The 17,524-nt window shown below is 40.2% G+C and overlaps 1 protein-coding gene across 1 annotated transcript in view; it reads left to right on the plus strand.

The window, feature by feature from the left end:
• Positions 1–17,524, plus strand: part of LOC126210053 (BTB/POZ domain-containing protein 17) — a 141,103-nt gene that overhangs the window by 25,994 nt on the left and 97,585 nt on the right. The window contains exon 3 of the mRNA XM_049939170.1: positions 11,642–11,782. Within this exon, the coding sequence (XP_049795127.1) occupies positions 11,642–11,782 (141 nt within the window). The remainder of the gene's footprint in view (positions 1–11,641; positions 11,783–17,524) is intronic.

Genomic DNA, 17,524 nt, shown 5'->3' on the forward strand with positions numbered 1-17,524 from the left:
CAGGCGTTCGAGAAAGTGGTTGGTGTCTTTGATGAAGGATGGGAGACTGCATGTAATGGGTTGAAGGTGTTGATCTACGTAGGCAGAGATACGTTCTGTGGGGGCTTGGTAACCAGCTACAATGGGGCGGCCGGGATGATTAGGTTTGTGAATTTTAGGAAGAAGGTAGAAGGTAGGGGTGCGGGGTGTCGGTGGGGTCAGGAGGTTGATGGAGTCAGGTGAAAGGTTTTGTAGGGGGCCTAAGGTTCTGAGGATTCCTTGAAGCTCCGCCTGGACATCAGGAATGGGATTACCTTGGCAAACTTTGTATGTGGTGTTGTCTGAAAGCTGACGCAGTCCCTCAGCCACATACTCCCGACGATCAAGTACCACGGTCGTGGAACCCTTGTCCGCCGGAAGAATGACGATGGACCGGTCAGCCTTCAGATCACGGATAGCCTGGGCTTCAGCAGTGGTGATGCTGGGAGTAGGATTAAGGTTTTTTAAGAAGGATTGAGAGGCAAGGCTGGAAGTCAGAAATTCCTGGAAGGTTTGGAGAGGGTGATTTTGAGGAAGAGGAGGTGGGCATGTTACACTTTCCACCTTCTAATACCATGTCACCCTCACAACACCCCCACAACGACCCCATTAAGTTTTATTTACATTCCCTCCGCAAACATGCCTTCACCGTAGCCAGATTACGCTCGCATATTTTATTTTCTCAGGCTTGTCTGACATTTGGCATAACCCCCAAAGGCCTCACACTTAAAGTTCCCATCTCTGGCTGCAACCCTTCTTTCCACCAGTCCCTATACCAGTTCCAAACTGAACAATCCATTGCCCTCACCCACCTAACCCTTCACCTACACATCAACTCAGCAAATGAACACACCCGTCAACTCCTATCCTTAATAAAAGACCTCAATCTTTCCTCTCCCACATCCACACCGGCTATTCAGAGCATCCTCCTACAGGCCAACCGCAAATTAGAACAGCATGCCACCCTTCACCTCAAAAAACTATCCAATCTCCTGGTTTCGCACCTCCGGAAAGGCAACTCACTCACCCTTCACAACGTTTCCAGCAAACCTCAACCACCTCTCATTGCACACAAACCCAGTCTCTCCCATCTACTCAATCTCCCACTTCCAGCTCCACTCCCTCCAAAACCTCAAAATTCCAATCGACACAATTTGGTACCACAACACCCTAATTCAGTAGTTAACCTTTCCTCCAAACCTCTCTCCCAATCCGAAACCTCTGTCCTATCCAAAGGCCTCACCTTCAGCCCCACTCCCAGATTCAACCAAACAGCCCTCGTCAAAGATTTACTGTCCTACACTCGTACTCTCTGCTGGAAGTATCACTTTGCCACGAAGAAAAATGATCCTAATCCTACCCCTAATGATCCAACTCCCCAAGACACAATCCAAATTGAACCCTGCCTGGAACAGTTCCGTCCTCCGTCACAGCGGGACCCACCTCCTCTTCCTCAAAATCACCCTCTCCAAACCTTCCAGGAATTTCTGACTTCCAGCCTTGCCTCTCAATCCTTCTTAAAAAGACCTTAATCCTACTCCCAGCATCACCACTGCTGAAGCCCAGGCTATCCGTGATCTGAAGGCTGACCGGTCCATCGTCATTCTTCCGGCGGACAAGGGTTCCACGACCGTGGTACTTGCTCGTCGGGAGTATGTGGCTGAGGGACTGCGTCAGCTTTCAGACAACACCACATACAAAGTTTGCCAAGGTAATCCCATTCCTGATGTCCAGGCGGAGCTTCAAGGAATCCTCAGAAATCATCCTGGCCGCCCCATTGTAGCTGGTTACCAAGCCCTCACAGAACGTATCTCTGCCTACGTAGATCAACACCTTCAACCCATTACATGCAGTCTCCCATCCTTCATCAAAGACACCAACCACTTTCTCGAACGCCTGGAATCCTTACCCAATCCGTTACCCCCAGAAACCATCCTTGTAACCATTGATGTCACTTCCTTATACACAAATATCCCGCACGTCCAGGGCCTCGCTGCGATGGAGCACTTCCTTTCACGCTGATCACCTGCCACCCTACCTAAAACCTCTTTCCTCATTACCTTAGCCAGCTTCATCCTGACCCACAACTTCTTCACTTTTGAAGACCAGACATACCAACAATTAAAGGGAACAGCCATGGGTACCAGGATGGCCCCTTTGTACGCCAACCTATTCATGGGTCGCTTAGAGGAAGCCTTCTTGGTTACCCAGGCCTGCCAACCCAAAGTTTGGTACAGATTTATTGATGACATCTTCATGATCTGGACTCACGGTGAAGAAGAACTCCAGAATTTCCTCTCCAACCTCAACTCCTTTGGTTCCATCAGATTCACCTGGTCCTACTCCAAATCCCATGCCACTTTCCTTGATGTTGACCTCCACCTGTCCAATGGCCAGCTTCACACGTCCGTCCACATCAAACCCACCAACAAGCAACAGTACCTCCACTATGACAGCTGCCACCGATTCCACATCAAACGGTCCCTTCCCTACAGCCTAGGTCTTCGTGGCAAACGAATCTGCTCCAGTCCGGAATCCCTGAAGCATTACACCAACAACCTGACAACAGCTTTCGCATCCCGCAACTACCCTCCCGACCTGGTACAGAAGCAAATAACCAGAGCCACTTCCTCATCCTCTCAAACCCAGAACCTCCCACAGAAGAACCACAAAAGTGCCCCACTCGTGACAGGATACTTTCCGGGACTGGATCAGATTCTGAATGTGGCTCTCCAGCAGGGATACGACTTCCTCAAATCCTGCCCTGAAATGAGATCCATCCTTCATGAAATCCTCCCCACTCCACCAATAGTGTCTTTCCGCCGTCCACCTAACCTTCGTAACCTCTTAGTTCATCTCTATGAAATCCCCAAACCACCTTCCCTACCCTCTGGCTCCTACCCTTGTAACCGCCCCCGGTGTAAAACCTGTCCCATGCACCCTCCCACCACCACCTACTCCAGTCCTGTAACCCGGAAGGTGTACACGATCAAAGGCAGAGCCACGTGTGAAAGCACCCACGTGATCTACCAACTGACCTGCCTACACTGTGACGCATTCTATGTGGGAATGACCAGCAACAAACTGTCCATTCGCATGAATGGACACAGGCAGACAGTGTTTGTTGGTAATGAGGATCACCCTGTGGCTAAACATGCCTTGGTGCACAGCCAGCACATCTTGGCACAGTGTTACACCGTCCGGGTTATCTGGATACTTCCCACTAACACCAACCTATCCGAACTCCGGAGATGGGAACTTGCTCTTCAATATATCCTCTCTTCCCGTTATCCACCAGGCCTCAATCTCCGCTAATTTCAAGTTGCCGCCACTCATACCTCACCTGTCATTCAACAACATCTTTGCCTCTGCACTTCTGCCTCGACTGACATCTCTGCCCAAACTTTTTGTCTTTAAATATGTCTGCTTGTGTCTGTATATGTGTGGATGGATATGTGTGTGTGTGCGAGTGTATACCCGTCCTTTTTTCCCGCTAAGGTAAGTCTTTCCGCTCCCGGGATTGGAATGACTCCTTATCCTCTCCCTTAAAACCCACATCCTTTCGTCTTTCCCTCTCCTTCCCCTCTTTCCTGATGAGGCGTGTGTGTGCGAGTGTATACCTGTCCTTTTCCCCCCTAAGGTAAGTCTTTCCGCTCCCGGGATTGGAATGACTCCTTACCCTCTCCCTTAAAACCCACATCCTTTCGTCTTTCCCTCTCCTTCCCTCTTTCCTGATGAGGCAACAGTTTGTTGCGAAAGCTTGAATTTTGTGTGTATATTTGTGTTTGTTTGTGTGTCTATCGACCTGCCAGCGCTTTTGTTTGGTAAGTCTCATCATCTTTCTTTTTAGATATATTTTTTCCACGTGGAATGTTTCCCTCTGTTATATATATCCCTCTCTCCCTCTCCCCCCCCCCCCAAATCTCCCCTGATCCCTCCTTCCCTCCCGCCCTTAAGCACCAGACTAACAGATCGATAGCAGGCTCCTCGAGCACTATCAAAACAAACAAAACACAAACACATCCCACAATAACAAAACAAAATGTGCAAACTGATGATAGGACAATGCACAGAAGTGTAAATGTGTGAACTGGAGTGAAAGTGTGTTTTGCAAAAGCAAATATTATCAGTCTTCTTTTTTATGAGCTAGCCACACTGTAGCAATAAATTCTGAGTGCCACGCAGCCCTTTTTCAAACATTTCTGAATTGTAAAGTAAATTACCGTTGTCACCTGTCGTTCCAGCAAGATGGGGTAACAACCCATACTGTGGGTCTTCATATGGCAGTCCTGAATGGAATGTTTCCAGGAATAGCCATTTCTCACGTAGTGCACATCAACTGGCTTGCTCATTCGGTCAACCTGATTATTTTTTGTGGTGTTATCTTAAACGAAGAAAGTTTATGAGCAACTGTCAACCAGTATCGATAAACTGAAAGGTTGAATTCATGAGTGCATTTGGGAGGTCCCAAATAAAATGTAGTAGTGCATTATGTTATCTCTTCCAGACAGAGTACATGAACGTGTTACTCAGAATGATGGATATTTATCATATGTTATTCTCAGGATAAAGTGATACTAATTCTCCATAAAAAAGAGAATGTATCTTTACCAAAAAATGTTTACACTTTCCCCTGATTGTTGTTTTATTTTCAAAACCATCAGATATTTTGGCACCCCCTCCCCAGCAGTCAACCAGCTCTGCGTACGTGTGCACACACACACACACACACAAAAGTTTTGCGTCACCCCAGTTCCCACAACCCCCGAAGATAGATGTTGACTATGGATACTCTATCACACACACAGTCCCTTTGACTGTTCAGAGATGTCAATAAACCCACGCAAAGATGTAAACAACCATGCATGAGCAGCGCCTATTATAAAGAGGTCTCAGACAGCCGATCGGTTCCAGTCATTCCACTGGGAAGGAGGTACACAGCTTGTGTTGTCTGTTGTTCAACCGTGCCTAGACAGTCAATACCGCAGTTCAATCGCGTGTGCATTGTTACTTTGTGCCAGGAAGGGCTCTCAACAAGGGAAGTGTCCAGGCATCTCGGAGTGATCTATGCTGAATCGCCGTTGAGGAGTGGGACAATCTGGACCAACAGTTCCTTGATGGATATCATGCCACGATGAATACAGGCATGCATCAATGCAAAGGACGTGCTACTGGGTGTTAGAGGTACCAGTGTGTACAGCAGTCTGGACCACCACCTCTGAAGGTCTCGCTGTATGGTGGTACAACATGTAATGTGTGGTTTTCGTGAGTAATACAAAGGGCTGAAATGATGTTTATGTTGATCTCTATTCCAATTTTCTGTACAGGTTGCAGAACTCTCTGAACCGAAATGATGCAAAACTTTTTTTGATGTGTGTATATCGTGTGGCACCACGGCCTGGTGCAAGTTGAGCAATTGGACACCACTTTGGTGAATTGTGTGTCCTTAAAACCAACGGTGTTCATTTTTCCCCAGACAGTCATCAATCCAAGTACTAGCCAAGCCCATAAACAAACACCAGTGTGCTCATTCAGCACTAAAGACTCATCAGACATGTTATAAATAGCTGCTCTCATCCAAATTCAAATGATTAAATTTTGTTAATAATAATTAGAAACTGGTGATCAGATTGATCCATTATAAGCTGTTTGTGGAATCCTGCGACTGTGTAAACAGGGGGTCAATTTATAAATAACTTTTCAGGTACCAGACACAATTTTGTGATATCTATATTTTACACGACCTGTTTTGGGAAATGATTCCCCTGTTTTATATATGTTTCTTCTCTGTGCACTATGCCATTTTTACATAATGTCTTCTTTTTATGTAATGTTTTATGATATATGAGGTTCTGCTTTGTTCTGTTGACTTTGCTGCAATATATAAACAAAGATGCAATTTTTAGTTGCTTATCGATCTTTATATGCAGTTAGTGGTGAAATTTGGGAGAACTTGTACCCACAGTTTTCTTATTTGTGGTAGTAAAAATTTGTAGACTGCCAAAGAACATTGTAAATTTAATAAAAGTTCATCCAATTACACGTTTTTTTCCATTATATCAATTGTAATATAAACAGTAAAGAAAATGACTGTGTTGAAAACAAAAAAAAAAAAAAAAAAACTGACAAACGGGACTTGATCCAGCGATTAGGGGGCTTGAAAGCTAACCACTCGGCTGCCCCCGCTTCATGGTAAAAATGACCACGCACAGGTATATATTTGATGACCGAAATTATCTTACGATTTTCTCAATGACGCTTGAGAAGTACACGCTACTGCTTACACATTTTGTTGTCCTCATGGAGTACTACAAGTGTACGAAGTTTACAGTAAATCCGCGTTCCAAACATCGTGACCTCCCCTTGTTAGATGCGCTTGACAGAGATAATGTTATAGGCCTTCCATGAAGTAAGACATATCTTTGTATAGAGGATATTTTATCTTAACAATCAACATTTGATTGTATCCATTACTTATTTCTGTGTGTTACTGTTGAAGCATCTGAAGAAACTCTGCGATTTACTTTCAAGTTTTTCATTTAATATTTTATCTTCGTATTTTCTGTAATGTGAATATATCTCCAGTTCTTCCAACATAAACAAGCATAAACAAGAGAATAATACCAAAATAAAACTTCAGTTGCAAAGAAAATGCATCATTTACAACAACAAAACACATTGCACACATCAGCATCTGCCGACAGCAAAAGACTATGCAATACTTCATAACAACAAACTGCTCTTGATGCGTCTTTCTCGTGGACCTCGTTTTGATGATGAGCGTGGTGTCACAACGTTTACATTTCGAACAGCTGGTGGAAAGATATTATGAATGGTGGTTTGAGAAGCGTGACTTTAAAAGTAAATTTCCTTTTAAGTGAGATGAATTATGTTATGTACGAGAATGTGCAGTGAATTTCTTAAATCACGGAGTGTTAGACTTTCATTCAAAATTTAACACTGCGGACCAGGCCCCAAAAAAAATTTTGAGCCCAAAAGACCAGCCGTTTATGCAGTTAATTAAAATTTTACTGTCACATTTGTGTCTCATATCTTAAAGGGTAAGACATATTAAAAAGACAAAGTTTAAAGATTAGATTGTCATATTTCTTTTAATTCTTTCGTACTGATAAATATTATAAATGAAAGCTTAGCTTTTCTTGTAGATATATTTATGCACATTAATTCAAGCCATTTACTTTTCTCATTTATGTGTTTGCACTGCTTACCAATGATGTTGATATTTGCTGACTGCATCACATGTCCTATCGCTCTGAATATCTGCTGTCATTGTCTGGCGAGATAGCTTGACATGAGCTGCAATTGGTTGACAAAAGCGCGTCACAATCTAAATCTCAGTGCTTCGGAAGCTGTCATGCTGTATTTGGTGGAATTTGTGTTTATACTTTCGTAATACGAAAATATGCACTGTAAATCTTATCGCGCGTCAAAGATCTTTACAAAACATGTTGTTTCTTGTTGGGTTTCGTTTCCTAAAGTGCCATTAATTTCAATGCCGATATATAAAAGCTTCACTATTCAAAGGTTTGATAAGCTTCACAGTGTCGAGGGAAAGCATATTGTCACTTGAAACGGGGAAAAATGTACTTTCATGCAGGAAAAAGTGAATTTTCACCAGGGAAAAAGCATATTTTTAACTAAGAAATCCTGGAATTTTTTTCCCCCCTTGTCCGCATATACTGTATACAGTGACCATTATAGTTATCTTTTTTAAACCATGAGTAAACCTTGAACCATCCTCTATTAAACTTGGCTTTAAATCTCAGCTTTCACTTCTTTTTCAGGACTGGCAATTCCCTATGTTACTGTCTGACAATGAGACCACTTGTAAAAATGATTCGTTAAGTGTAAAATGTACATTAACAACAACATGTGCTGGTTTACCAACTTTGCTTTCTTTGCGCTAAAGGCTGTATTTTTATTTCAGTTACATTTACAAGAATGCATCTTAATTTAAACTCTAGTATAATGAACAGACTATGTTATGTTATATTCATTTCTGATGTAATCAGGATTTTTACATATCCTGGTACAGTTAAATGGGTTGTCTTGTTATCATGAGGAAAATCAGAACAATTCTGCCTAAATCCAGATTGCTGGCAATTCTGCTCTTGTGTGTGACATTTTTAGTGATACGGTATGTTAGACAGGTCACAGAAAATTCCAGCAGCTGACATTTCTCGCCAGAATTTTTCTAGTCTGTGATTGTTGGTTTAATAAATAGTATTTTCTGGAGAAAGACCCCCGTAGGGCTTAAACTTTGTTGTAGTAGGTTATTCTTTTCTGAGATACACATATCTTCTCAAGCACTACAAAGGAAGTATTGAAACATGTTAGTGATTTTTTTTTTTTTTAAATTCTATTATTTGGAAATAATTTCATTAATGTGCAGTGCACAGTTCTCCATACTTTCATCATGGTTACCATTAATTGTTTCATGTTAGGTGTAGCGGCAAAACTATGTCTAACAATGTGACTGTGGGGGTTTGTTCTTATGACACAATGCTTCACATTCCACCTCCAGGTTTTCGTAAGAATTATGACGTTTTCCTTCTTCTTTGAGTCACTATTCTTCTGGCTGATTTGATGTGCTCCACAACTATTTCCTCTTGTCATGAAATGTGACAGCATTCATCTAATAGCAATTTGAATGCTAAATAGTAATAGTAGAGATAAGATTACTTTTCTCGTGTCAATCTTCTGACACATTTCCTTTTCTTTGTCAGTCTCATTGCTGAGTAGAACTTACTCCTAATGCCCTTAACCTTAATTATTACTTGAAGAATCCCAATATTTATCTTCCTCTACATTACTTGCCCCCCCCCCCCCCCCAAAAAAAAAAAAAAAAAAAAAAAAACAGCTTCCTGTATTATCGAGGAAGTTATTTCTTGTTGTCACTGTTGTCTTAACTAATGCCTTAGTGTCCTGTCCCTTCTTCTAACATATCTCTCCCACATATTTCCTTCTTGACTTATTCTGTGGAAAGTTGCCTCATTTTTTATCTTCCTACCAGATATCTACATCCAAAAATAGAGTGAGGGGAAAAGACTGCCTATACACTTCTGTGCAAGTCTTAATATCTCGTATCTCATCTTTGTGATCCTTACAAAAAATGTATATTGCCAGCAGTAGAATTGCAGTGCAGTCAGTGTCAAATGCTGGCTCTCAAAAATTTTCTCAATAGTTTTATGTGAAAAGAATGTGGTCTTCCCTCCAGAGGTCCCACAAGTTCATGAAGCATCTCAGTAATACTTGTTTGTGTGCTGATCAAACCTACCACTAAACAAATCTGGCAGCCCACTTCTGAATTTCTTCGATGCCTTCCTTTTCATCCGACCTGGTGGGGATCCCAAACATTCGAGTAGTACTCAATAATAGGTCCCACTTAATAGTGTAAAATACCAGGGCATTTATAATTGATATTTTTAATAATATATAATCACTGACTCAGTCACTCACTACTTTCCTCTTGTTCTTAGTCATAAAGGCAAGTGTAAACATTTATTAATCTTTAATATCAGAATTGTCTTCCCATTCCTTTATTTTAATTGGTAAATTATACATTGTAGCAGTAAAAAGTTTGAAAAGTACTTTTTTTTATAAATGCCCTGCTTTGGGCAAATTCCCAGGCAAATTTCCATTTATAAATGTCCTGCACATTGGGCATTCATCTGGTCCACATCGTTATTCCCATTACTGTTCTATAAGTACTCTCCTTTACAGATGTGAACCATACTTTCCTAAAATTCTCCCAATGAAACAAAATTGACCTACAACAACCCTTGTGTTCATTCCATTTCATATCCATCTGCAACATTACACATAGATATTCAATAAACCTGGCTGTGCCAAGCAGTACATACTGTAGCTGTATTTGAATATTAAGGGATTGTTTTTGCTGTTCTTCTTCACCAACTTACATTTTTCTACATTTAGAGCAAGCTGCCATTTATCAGACCAGCTATTTATTTTGTTTACCGAAGAGACCACGCCTATTCTTCATCACCAATTTCATCCAATTTTATGGTATATGCAAGGCTTCGCTGTAAATGAAAGTGACAGAAATGGGAGATCCAGACTGCAAAATGTTAAGGAAAAAAAATCATTTTTTTGGTGCACATCAGGCAAGGTATGAGCCACTTAAGCTACCATGGTTGCCAGGTAGCAGTTTGCATAACAGTGAAAGTACAGAATAGCAATCTGAAGATCATGGGATTGAGTCCATATTTGGACTTTTTTTTTTAATTTTAGATTTTTGCATATTTTCGCTGCAATACACTGAAATAATGCTCAGTGCATTGTATTTCTTATTTTCATAAGAAACATGAAAAGGTAAGGGAAAGGAAAAATTGGGCTAGCAAATAAATTTCCAAGAAAGGATTGTCATTTCATCATGCATGAGGATTCTACAAAAAAGATGTCCTGGAAAGACTATGAGGCATACATGACAAGTTCACATATAAAATTAGATCCTTTTATTATTCTATAGTTGATGATTTATGCATTCTGGGGCTGTACTCTTTGTAAAATGGGAAGCAGTCATCATCTCAGCATCTTCCACATGGTATGAATGACGCATTTCTGCAATTGCTTGGTTGTTTTAAAGTTTCTGTAGAAAACAAATTTGGTATACATTCCTCAAAGTTCCCTCTGATGGCGCAAATTATGTGTAACACTCTTCAGAGGTTAAAATGAAAGTAATGGAACGTAAAGTCATGTACGCTTTAATTATACTCCTGTCTTGGAAAGTTATTTGCAGTCACTGTGAGCACTGTAAATAAAATCCCTTCTTGGGATTTGCTGTCTCAAATTTTACTTTTTGTGTGTTTATGAAAATATTAATAAATAAAATAATTGAGCATTTTGGTTTATTTTCAGTGTAAGTAACATAAAAATTGAAATTAAAAAAAATTGACAACGCAGGGACCTGATCCCACGACCCTCAAATTACCATTCTGCTCCTCCAACTGCTGCCTGGAATCTGTGATAACATAAATGGCTGTTGTGTCGCCCGACCGATGCCAAAAATGCTATTTTTTCCCTAAATGCTTCACCATCTGGAGCTCCCATCACTTTAATTTTTGTCCAGTCCTTGCATATACCAGTAATTTGGATGAAATCTATCAGTAAGATCGTTGTTTACTATCATTTCTCTCTTGAAAACCAGTCTTACTATTAAAAACTTGTCTGGTTAAGTAAAAATCACTATTACATCAAAATGGGCAATAAAATATGGGTAGATGAAAAAATCTACTCACCATGCGGCAGCAGGAGAAAGTACAAAATTTATGGTATTAAACAAGTGTTCGGAGCCAGTGGCTCCTTCTCCTGTCAGAACGGTTGAAGGAAAAGGAAGAAGCATGAAGGGAAAGAACTGATGAGGTTTAGGAAATGGCGAAAGTTATAGAAAAATCATCCAGAAGAATGCTAACTTTTTATGAAACAGCCTACTTTTGTTTCATTTCTGCATACGTGACATCTTTGAACTTGTATGCCATTGTAATATGATACAAACTCTGTCCCTATAAATGTTGTGTCCTACTTGTGTTCCCAGAAAGTAATTTTGTGTTGTTAGTATTTGTGCACTTTTCTCATATTTTAGGTGGATAACTCTAACACTGTGCTGGAGAAGTTGTCGACACTGTACGCAGAGCACCTCATGAGCGATGTGACTCTCGTGGTGTCGGGAGTTGAGTATCCAGCTCACAGGCTCATACTGTGTGCATCCAGTGAAGTTTTCCAGGTACGTAGTTATTGCTGAAGGTCTAGCAACTGACAATTAACGGTCAATTTTTAAACATGTCACCAAACGAAAAACTGCATCAGAGTTAAAGGTGCTCTATGACAATTTTTCAGTTAATATACTAACTTGGTACTTCTTGCAATGGCTAATGGAGGTGGAGATAACTGCATCTACTCTCAACAAACCACTGCGAAATACGTGGCAAAAGCTAATTCCCGCTGTATCAGTTATTAGGGCTTCTTCCAGTTCCATTCATTATGGAGCACGGGAAGAATGATTTAAACTCCTGCATGCTGTAATTTGTCTGATCTTGTGTTTGTGATCGATAAGGGAATGATGCGTAGGGTTCATAGTACAGGGTGTTTCAAAAAGAACATATGTATTTTGAATGCAAATACTAGTGTGGCTTGATAAGTATGGTACAGTTCCAAGAAATAATGGAACATTTTTAGTGTGCCTCAATGTTTGGTAAGCCTGATTATTCCAAGGATCGTATCAAGGATTTCAATTATGTACAGTGCATTGTTGACAGCTGTCTGAATTTGCTATTGTGTTAACTGCAGTTGAAAACGTAGAAAACAGTGTTTTGTGGTGTTGTTAAACATTTTCATTTGAATCATAGGACTGCAACACAAATCAAAGCAGAATTGGATGAAGATCATAATTACTCTGCTTCATCATTGAAGACAGTTTACTTTCGGACTAATGAACTCAAACATGGGTGGACTTAAACTGTAGGCATCTTATGTGAGTGAGAATTGGCTGTGAAGAAGCTGTGTGTGAGGTGGGTCTCACGATTGCTCACAATTGGCCAAAAGCGTATCTGGTACATTTCATAATCACAATCAGCAAGACTTCTTGTGTTAATTTGTGACTGTTGATGAAACCTGGATCTATCATTATACACCAGAGTCAAAATGGCAGATAAAACAAATGGACAAAGGCTGGTGAAAGTGCACCGAAGAAGGCAAAGACCATTTTGTCAGCTGGTAATGTGAAGGGCACAGTTTTTTTGCAATTCCCAAGGAATAATCTTGATAGATTATTTGGACAAAGACAGAACCGTGATTGATCATTGTTAGATTGTTTGAAACTTGATTTGGCTGAGAAAGACCAATGTATGCACACAAAAACATTCTCTTTCCGCCTCACACATCAGTGATAACTATGGCAAAAGTGCACAAATTGGGCTTTGAATTGGTTCCTCATTCACCCTGTTCACCAAACTGGGACCCAATTTACTTCGTGTTCCCTAACTAGAAACTTTGGTTTACTGGGAAGAAATTTTCATCAAATGACCAAATGATAGTTGCAGTCAATGAGTATTTCACAGAACCTATTTTTCTGGTGGAATGAAAAAGCTGGAGAATTGGTGAACCAGGTGTATGTCTTGCAGAGGAGACTGTCGAAAAGTAGGGTGAGTTTTTTATGAAACATACGCTTTTCCTTGCTATTTTATATGAGTTATCAATCTGCCTTTGTATTTATTAAACTGTAAGATGTACAAGTATGAAACTTGGAACACATATTTACGAATCTCCCAAATTTAGGTTACAGATGTTCAGTATGTCCCCCACTAATATCACCACCTTGATTCTTGAACTCCTCCCATACTTGGGTTAGCACATCCATTGCCACTGACATTATATCAGTACAGATCTGGTTCTTCAACTCTTCTAGGATCAGTGGTAGTGTTGGCGCATAAACATTGCGCTTAATGAAACTCCACAGGAAGAAGTCATAGAGCACCAACAAATCTGATAACTGTTGAGGCTAGCCGAGAAGTGCTAAGTCACTGAGTGTTTGGTGACCAATCCAGCAGCTCAGTAGTGTTTCATTCACATGCCCTGTCTTGTTGAAAAACGAAGTTGTGCTCATTCAGCCCCAGAAACAACCAGTTTTGTAACACAGCAAGATACTGCTGACCATTAACCGTGTTTCTGTCAAAGAAGAATGAGCTTGAGATATTGCACAAAATGCATTGACTTTGGATGAAACTTGTACACGTTGAATGCCTGGATGTGGGTTTCTGTAGACTCGAAATTTGAACATTGTGTTTGTTTAATTTCCCACCAAGGTTCACAGTCACTTCATCACTGAACATGATGCGGTGTGAGAAAGTGTTATAATTGTCAGTAGCACTCAAGCTTGTCAGAAAATGCCACACATTTGTGTTTGTCGTTATGACCTAGAGCTTGTAACAGCTGTCACTTGGGAGGCTTCATAACCAACCGACATCTCAAAACGCACAAAGTTGTTGTTTTAGCCAGTTGTATCTCCCAGGTGGCACAAGAATTTGATTTTGTAGGACTACAGTGGAAAGTGGTTTGAATTAATGCAACATTTTTGTCATTAACACTAGGGCAGCCCAGACTCTTTCCTTTATGTACATATCTAGTGTCTAAAAACGGTCAATACCATCTGCAAATGTCCCATCCATTCGGAGGGTCAGTTTGGTTCTTCACCATGAAACTGCTTTGCGCTGTACTCTTGGAATTACTTCAAACTTGAGAAAGCACAACGATTTCTGATGAGGAGTAGCCGTTTTGGAACCTTTGACAGTAAACAACAGAAGACAACCGACATGTAGTGGCAATGAATAGAAACTTCACAGCATATTTGTTTCTCCAATAACTGAACCGTGGCACAACGATCGATAGTCTTTGACAATATAATAACTGTGTAATACATGTATTCTTTTTTAAAGGCTCTGTGTATTCCAAAAGTCCTCATTTAATTCTATTTCTTGGAACTTTGTAAGTAGACTTTCATGGGATAGTTTGCTTCTATCTTCAAGTGTCAAAAAGTTGAGTTTTTCCAGCTTCAGTGTGATGTTCTCCCATGGTTCAAGCAAATATATGATCATTCATGCTGTTCTTCTTTGTGTACTTTCAATACTCCCTGTTAGTCCTATTTGATACAGATCCCTTACATTTTAGCAGTATTTTAGGATGGCTCGCACCATTGTTTTTATAAACAATCTCCTTTGTAGTCTACTATTTGGCTTGTATGCTGCAACAGCTGTAGTTCTGACCCTTTTCTAATTGAAATTCATGTAGATGTGGTTAGCCACTAATGTATATAAAACTATGTTCCATCTGTTTTTGCTACAAACTGATGTGCAATGGCTTGTATATGATTTTAATTATTTTAATAAAGTTTTTGTTTACTTGAAATTCTCTTTTAGTGAATATTCACATTCAAACTTGACTCGTGGTCTGTTTGGAATTGATTCATTTTGAAATTGCATTCACACCTGATTACAAAATGGTAGTCTGTGGAAATGAATTCAATCTGAAAAGCAATTGGACTTCTTTTGTAAAATCCCACAGGTTCTGTTGTTTCTGTTGTTTTTTACTGGCATCCATCAAAATTAATTTACGTGACAAATCCACTGCAGCATGTCAAATGTAATTTCTTCGACTGTGATTAAAATTGGAGCCTGTCGGTGCACACTAGTCGCATGGGGAATGCTCAGATAATGGCCAGAGTGGGGAGAATATAGATTGTAGACTGCCAATAACAAGTAAAGCATTTCTTAAAAAGAGAAATTTATTAACATCAAAGATAAAATGTTGGGAAATATTTTCTGAAGGTATTTGTCTGAAGTGTAGCTTTATATGGAAGCGAAATGTGAGCGAAAAGCAGTTTAGACAAGAAGACACCAGAAAATTTTGACATATGGTGCCACAGAAGAATGCTGGAAATTACTTGGGTAGATCAAGCAAGTTTGTAGCATTTTTGTTTTGCCTGTTGGTATTCTGTTATGGGTTTTTATTTGTACCAGTCTCTGTTTGAGTTTATGTGTTGTCATTTGGAGATAGTGAGTGGAGCTGTGGATACTAGAAAATGAAATGCTAAGTGGAGAAAATTTAAAAAGGGAAATGGATAGGTTAAAGTTAGATATAGTGGGAATTAGTGAAGTTCGGTGGCAGGAGGAACAAGACTTTTGGTCAGGTGATTACAGGGTTATAAATACAAAATCAAACAGGGGTAATGCAGGAGTAGGTTTAATAATGAATAAAAAAATAGGAGTGCGGGTTAGCTACTACAAACAGCATAGTGAATGCATTATTGTGGCCAAGGTAGACACGAAGCCCACGCCTACTACAGTAGTACAAGTTTATATGCCAACTAGCTCTGCAGATGATGAAGAAATTGATGAAATGTATGACGAGATAAAAGAAATTATTCAGGTAGTGAAGGGAGACGAAAATTTAATAGTCATGGGTGACTGGAATTCGTCAGTAGGAAAAGGGAGAGAAGGAAACATAGTAAGTGAATATGGATTGGGGGGAAGAAATGAAAGAGGAAGCCGCCTTGTAGAATTTTGCACAGAGCATAACTTAATCACTGCTAACACTTGGTTCAAGAATCATGAAAGAAGGTTGTATACCTGGAAGAATCCTGGAGATACTAAAAGGTATCAGATAGATTATATACTTGTAAGACAGAGATTTAGGAACCAGGTTTTAAATTGTAAGACATTTCCAGGGGCAGATGTGGATTCTGACCACAATCTATTGTTTATGAACTGTAGATTGAAACTGAAGAAACTGCAAAAAGGTGGGAATTTAAGGAGATGGGACCTGGATAAACTGAAAGAACCAGAAGTTGTAGAGAGTTTCAGCGAGAGCATAAGGGAACAATTGACAGGAATGGGGGAAAGAAATACAGTAGAAGAAGAATGGGTAGCTCTGAGGGATGAAGTAGTGAAGGTAGCAGACGATCAAGTAGGTAAAAAGACGAGTGCTAATAGAAATCCTTGGGTAACAGAAGAAATATTGAGTTTAATTGATGAAAGGAGAAAATATAAAAATGCAGTAAATGAAGCAGGCAAAAAGGAATACAAACGTCTCAAAAATGAGATCGACAGGAAGTGCAACATGGCTAAGCGGGGATAGCTAGAGGACAAATGTAAGGATGTAGAGGCCTGTCTCACTAGGGGTAAGATAGATACTGCCTACAGGAAAATTAAAGAGACCTTTGGAGAGAAGAGAAGCACTTGTATGAATATCAAGAGCTCAGATGGCAACCCAGTTCTAAGCAAAGAAGGGAAGGCAGAAAGGTGGAAGGAGTATATAGAGGGTTTATACAAGGGCGATGTACTTGAGGACAATATTATGGAAATGGAAGAGGATGTAGATGAAGATGAAATGGGAGATAAGATACTGCGTGAAGAGTTTGACAGAGCACTGAAAGACCTGAGTCGAAACAAGGCCCCGGGAGTAGACAACATTCCATTAGAACTACCGATGGCCTTGGGAGAGCCAGTCATGACAAAACTCTACCATCTGGTGAGCAAGGTGTATGAGACAGGCGAAATACCCACACTCTTCAAGAAGAATATAATAATTCCAATCCCAAAGAAATCAGGTGTTGACAGATGTGAAAATTACCGAACTATCAGTTTAATAAGTCACAGCTGCAAAATACTAACGCGAATTCTTTACAGATGAATGGAAAAACTAGTAGAAGCCAACCTCGGGGAAGATCAGTTTGGATTCCGTAGAAATATTGGAACACGTGAGGCAATACTGACCCTACGACTTATCGTAGAAACTACATTAAGGAAAGGCAAACCTACGTTTCTAGCATTTGTAGACTTAGAGAAAGCTTTTGACAATGTTAACTGGAATACTCTCTTTCAAATTCTGTAGGTGGCAGTGGTAAAATACAGGGAGCGAAAGACTATTTACAATTTGTACAGAAACCAGATGGCAGTTATGAGTCGAGGGGCAT

The sequence above is a fragment of the Schistocerca nitens genome, chromosome 10, assembly GCF_023898315.1.
Source record: "Schistocerca nitens isolate TAMUIC-IGC-003100 chromosome 10, iqSchNite1.1, whole genome shotgun sequence".
In the NCBI taxonomy this organism is placed as follows: Eukaryota; Metazoa; Arthropoda; class Insecta; order Orthoptera; family Acrididae; genus Schistocerca; species Schistocerca nitens.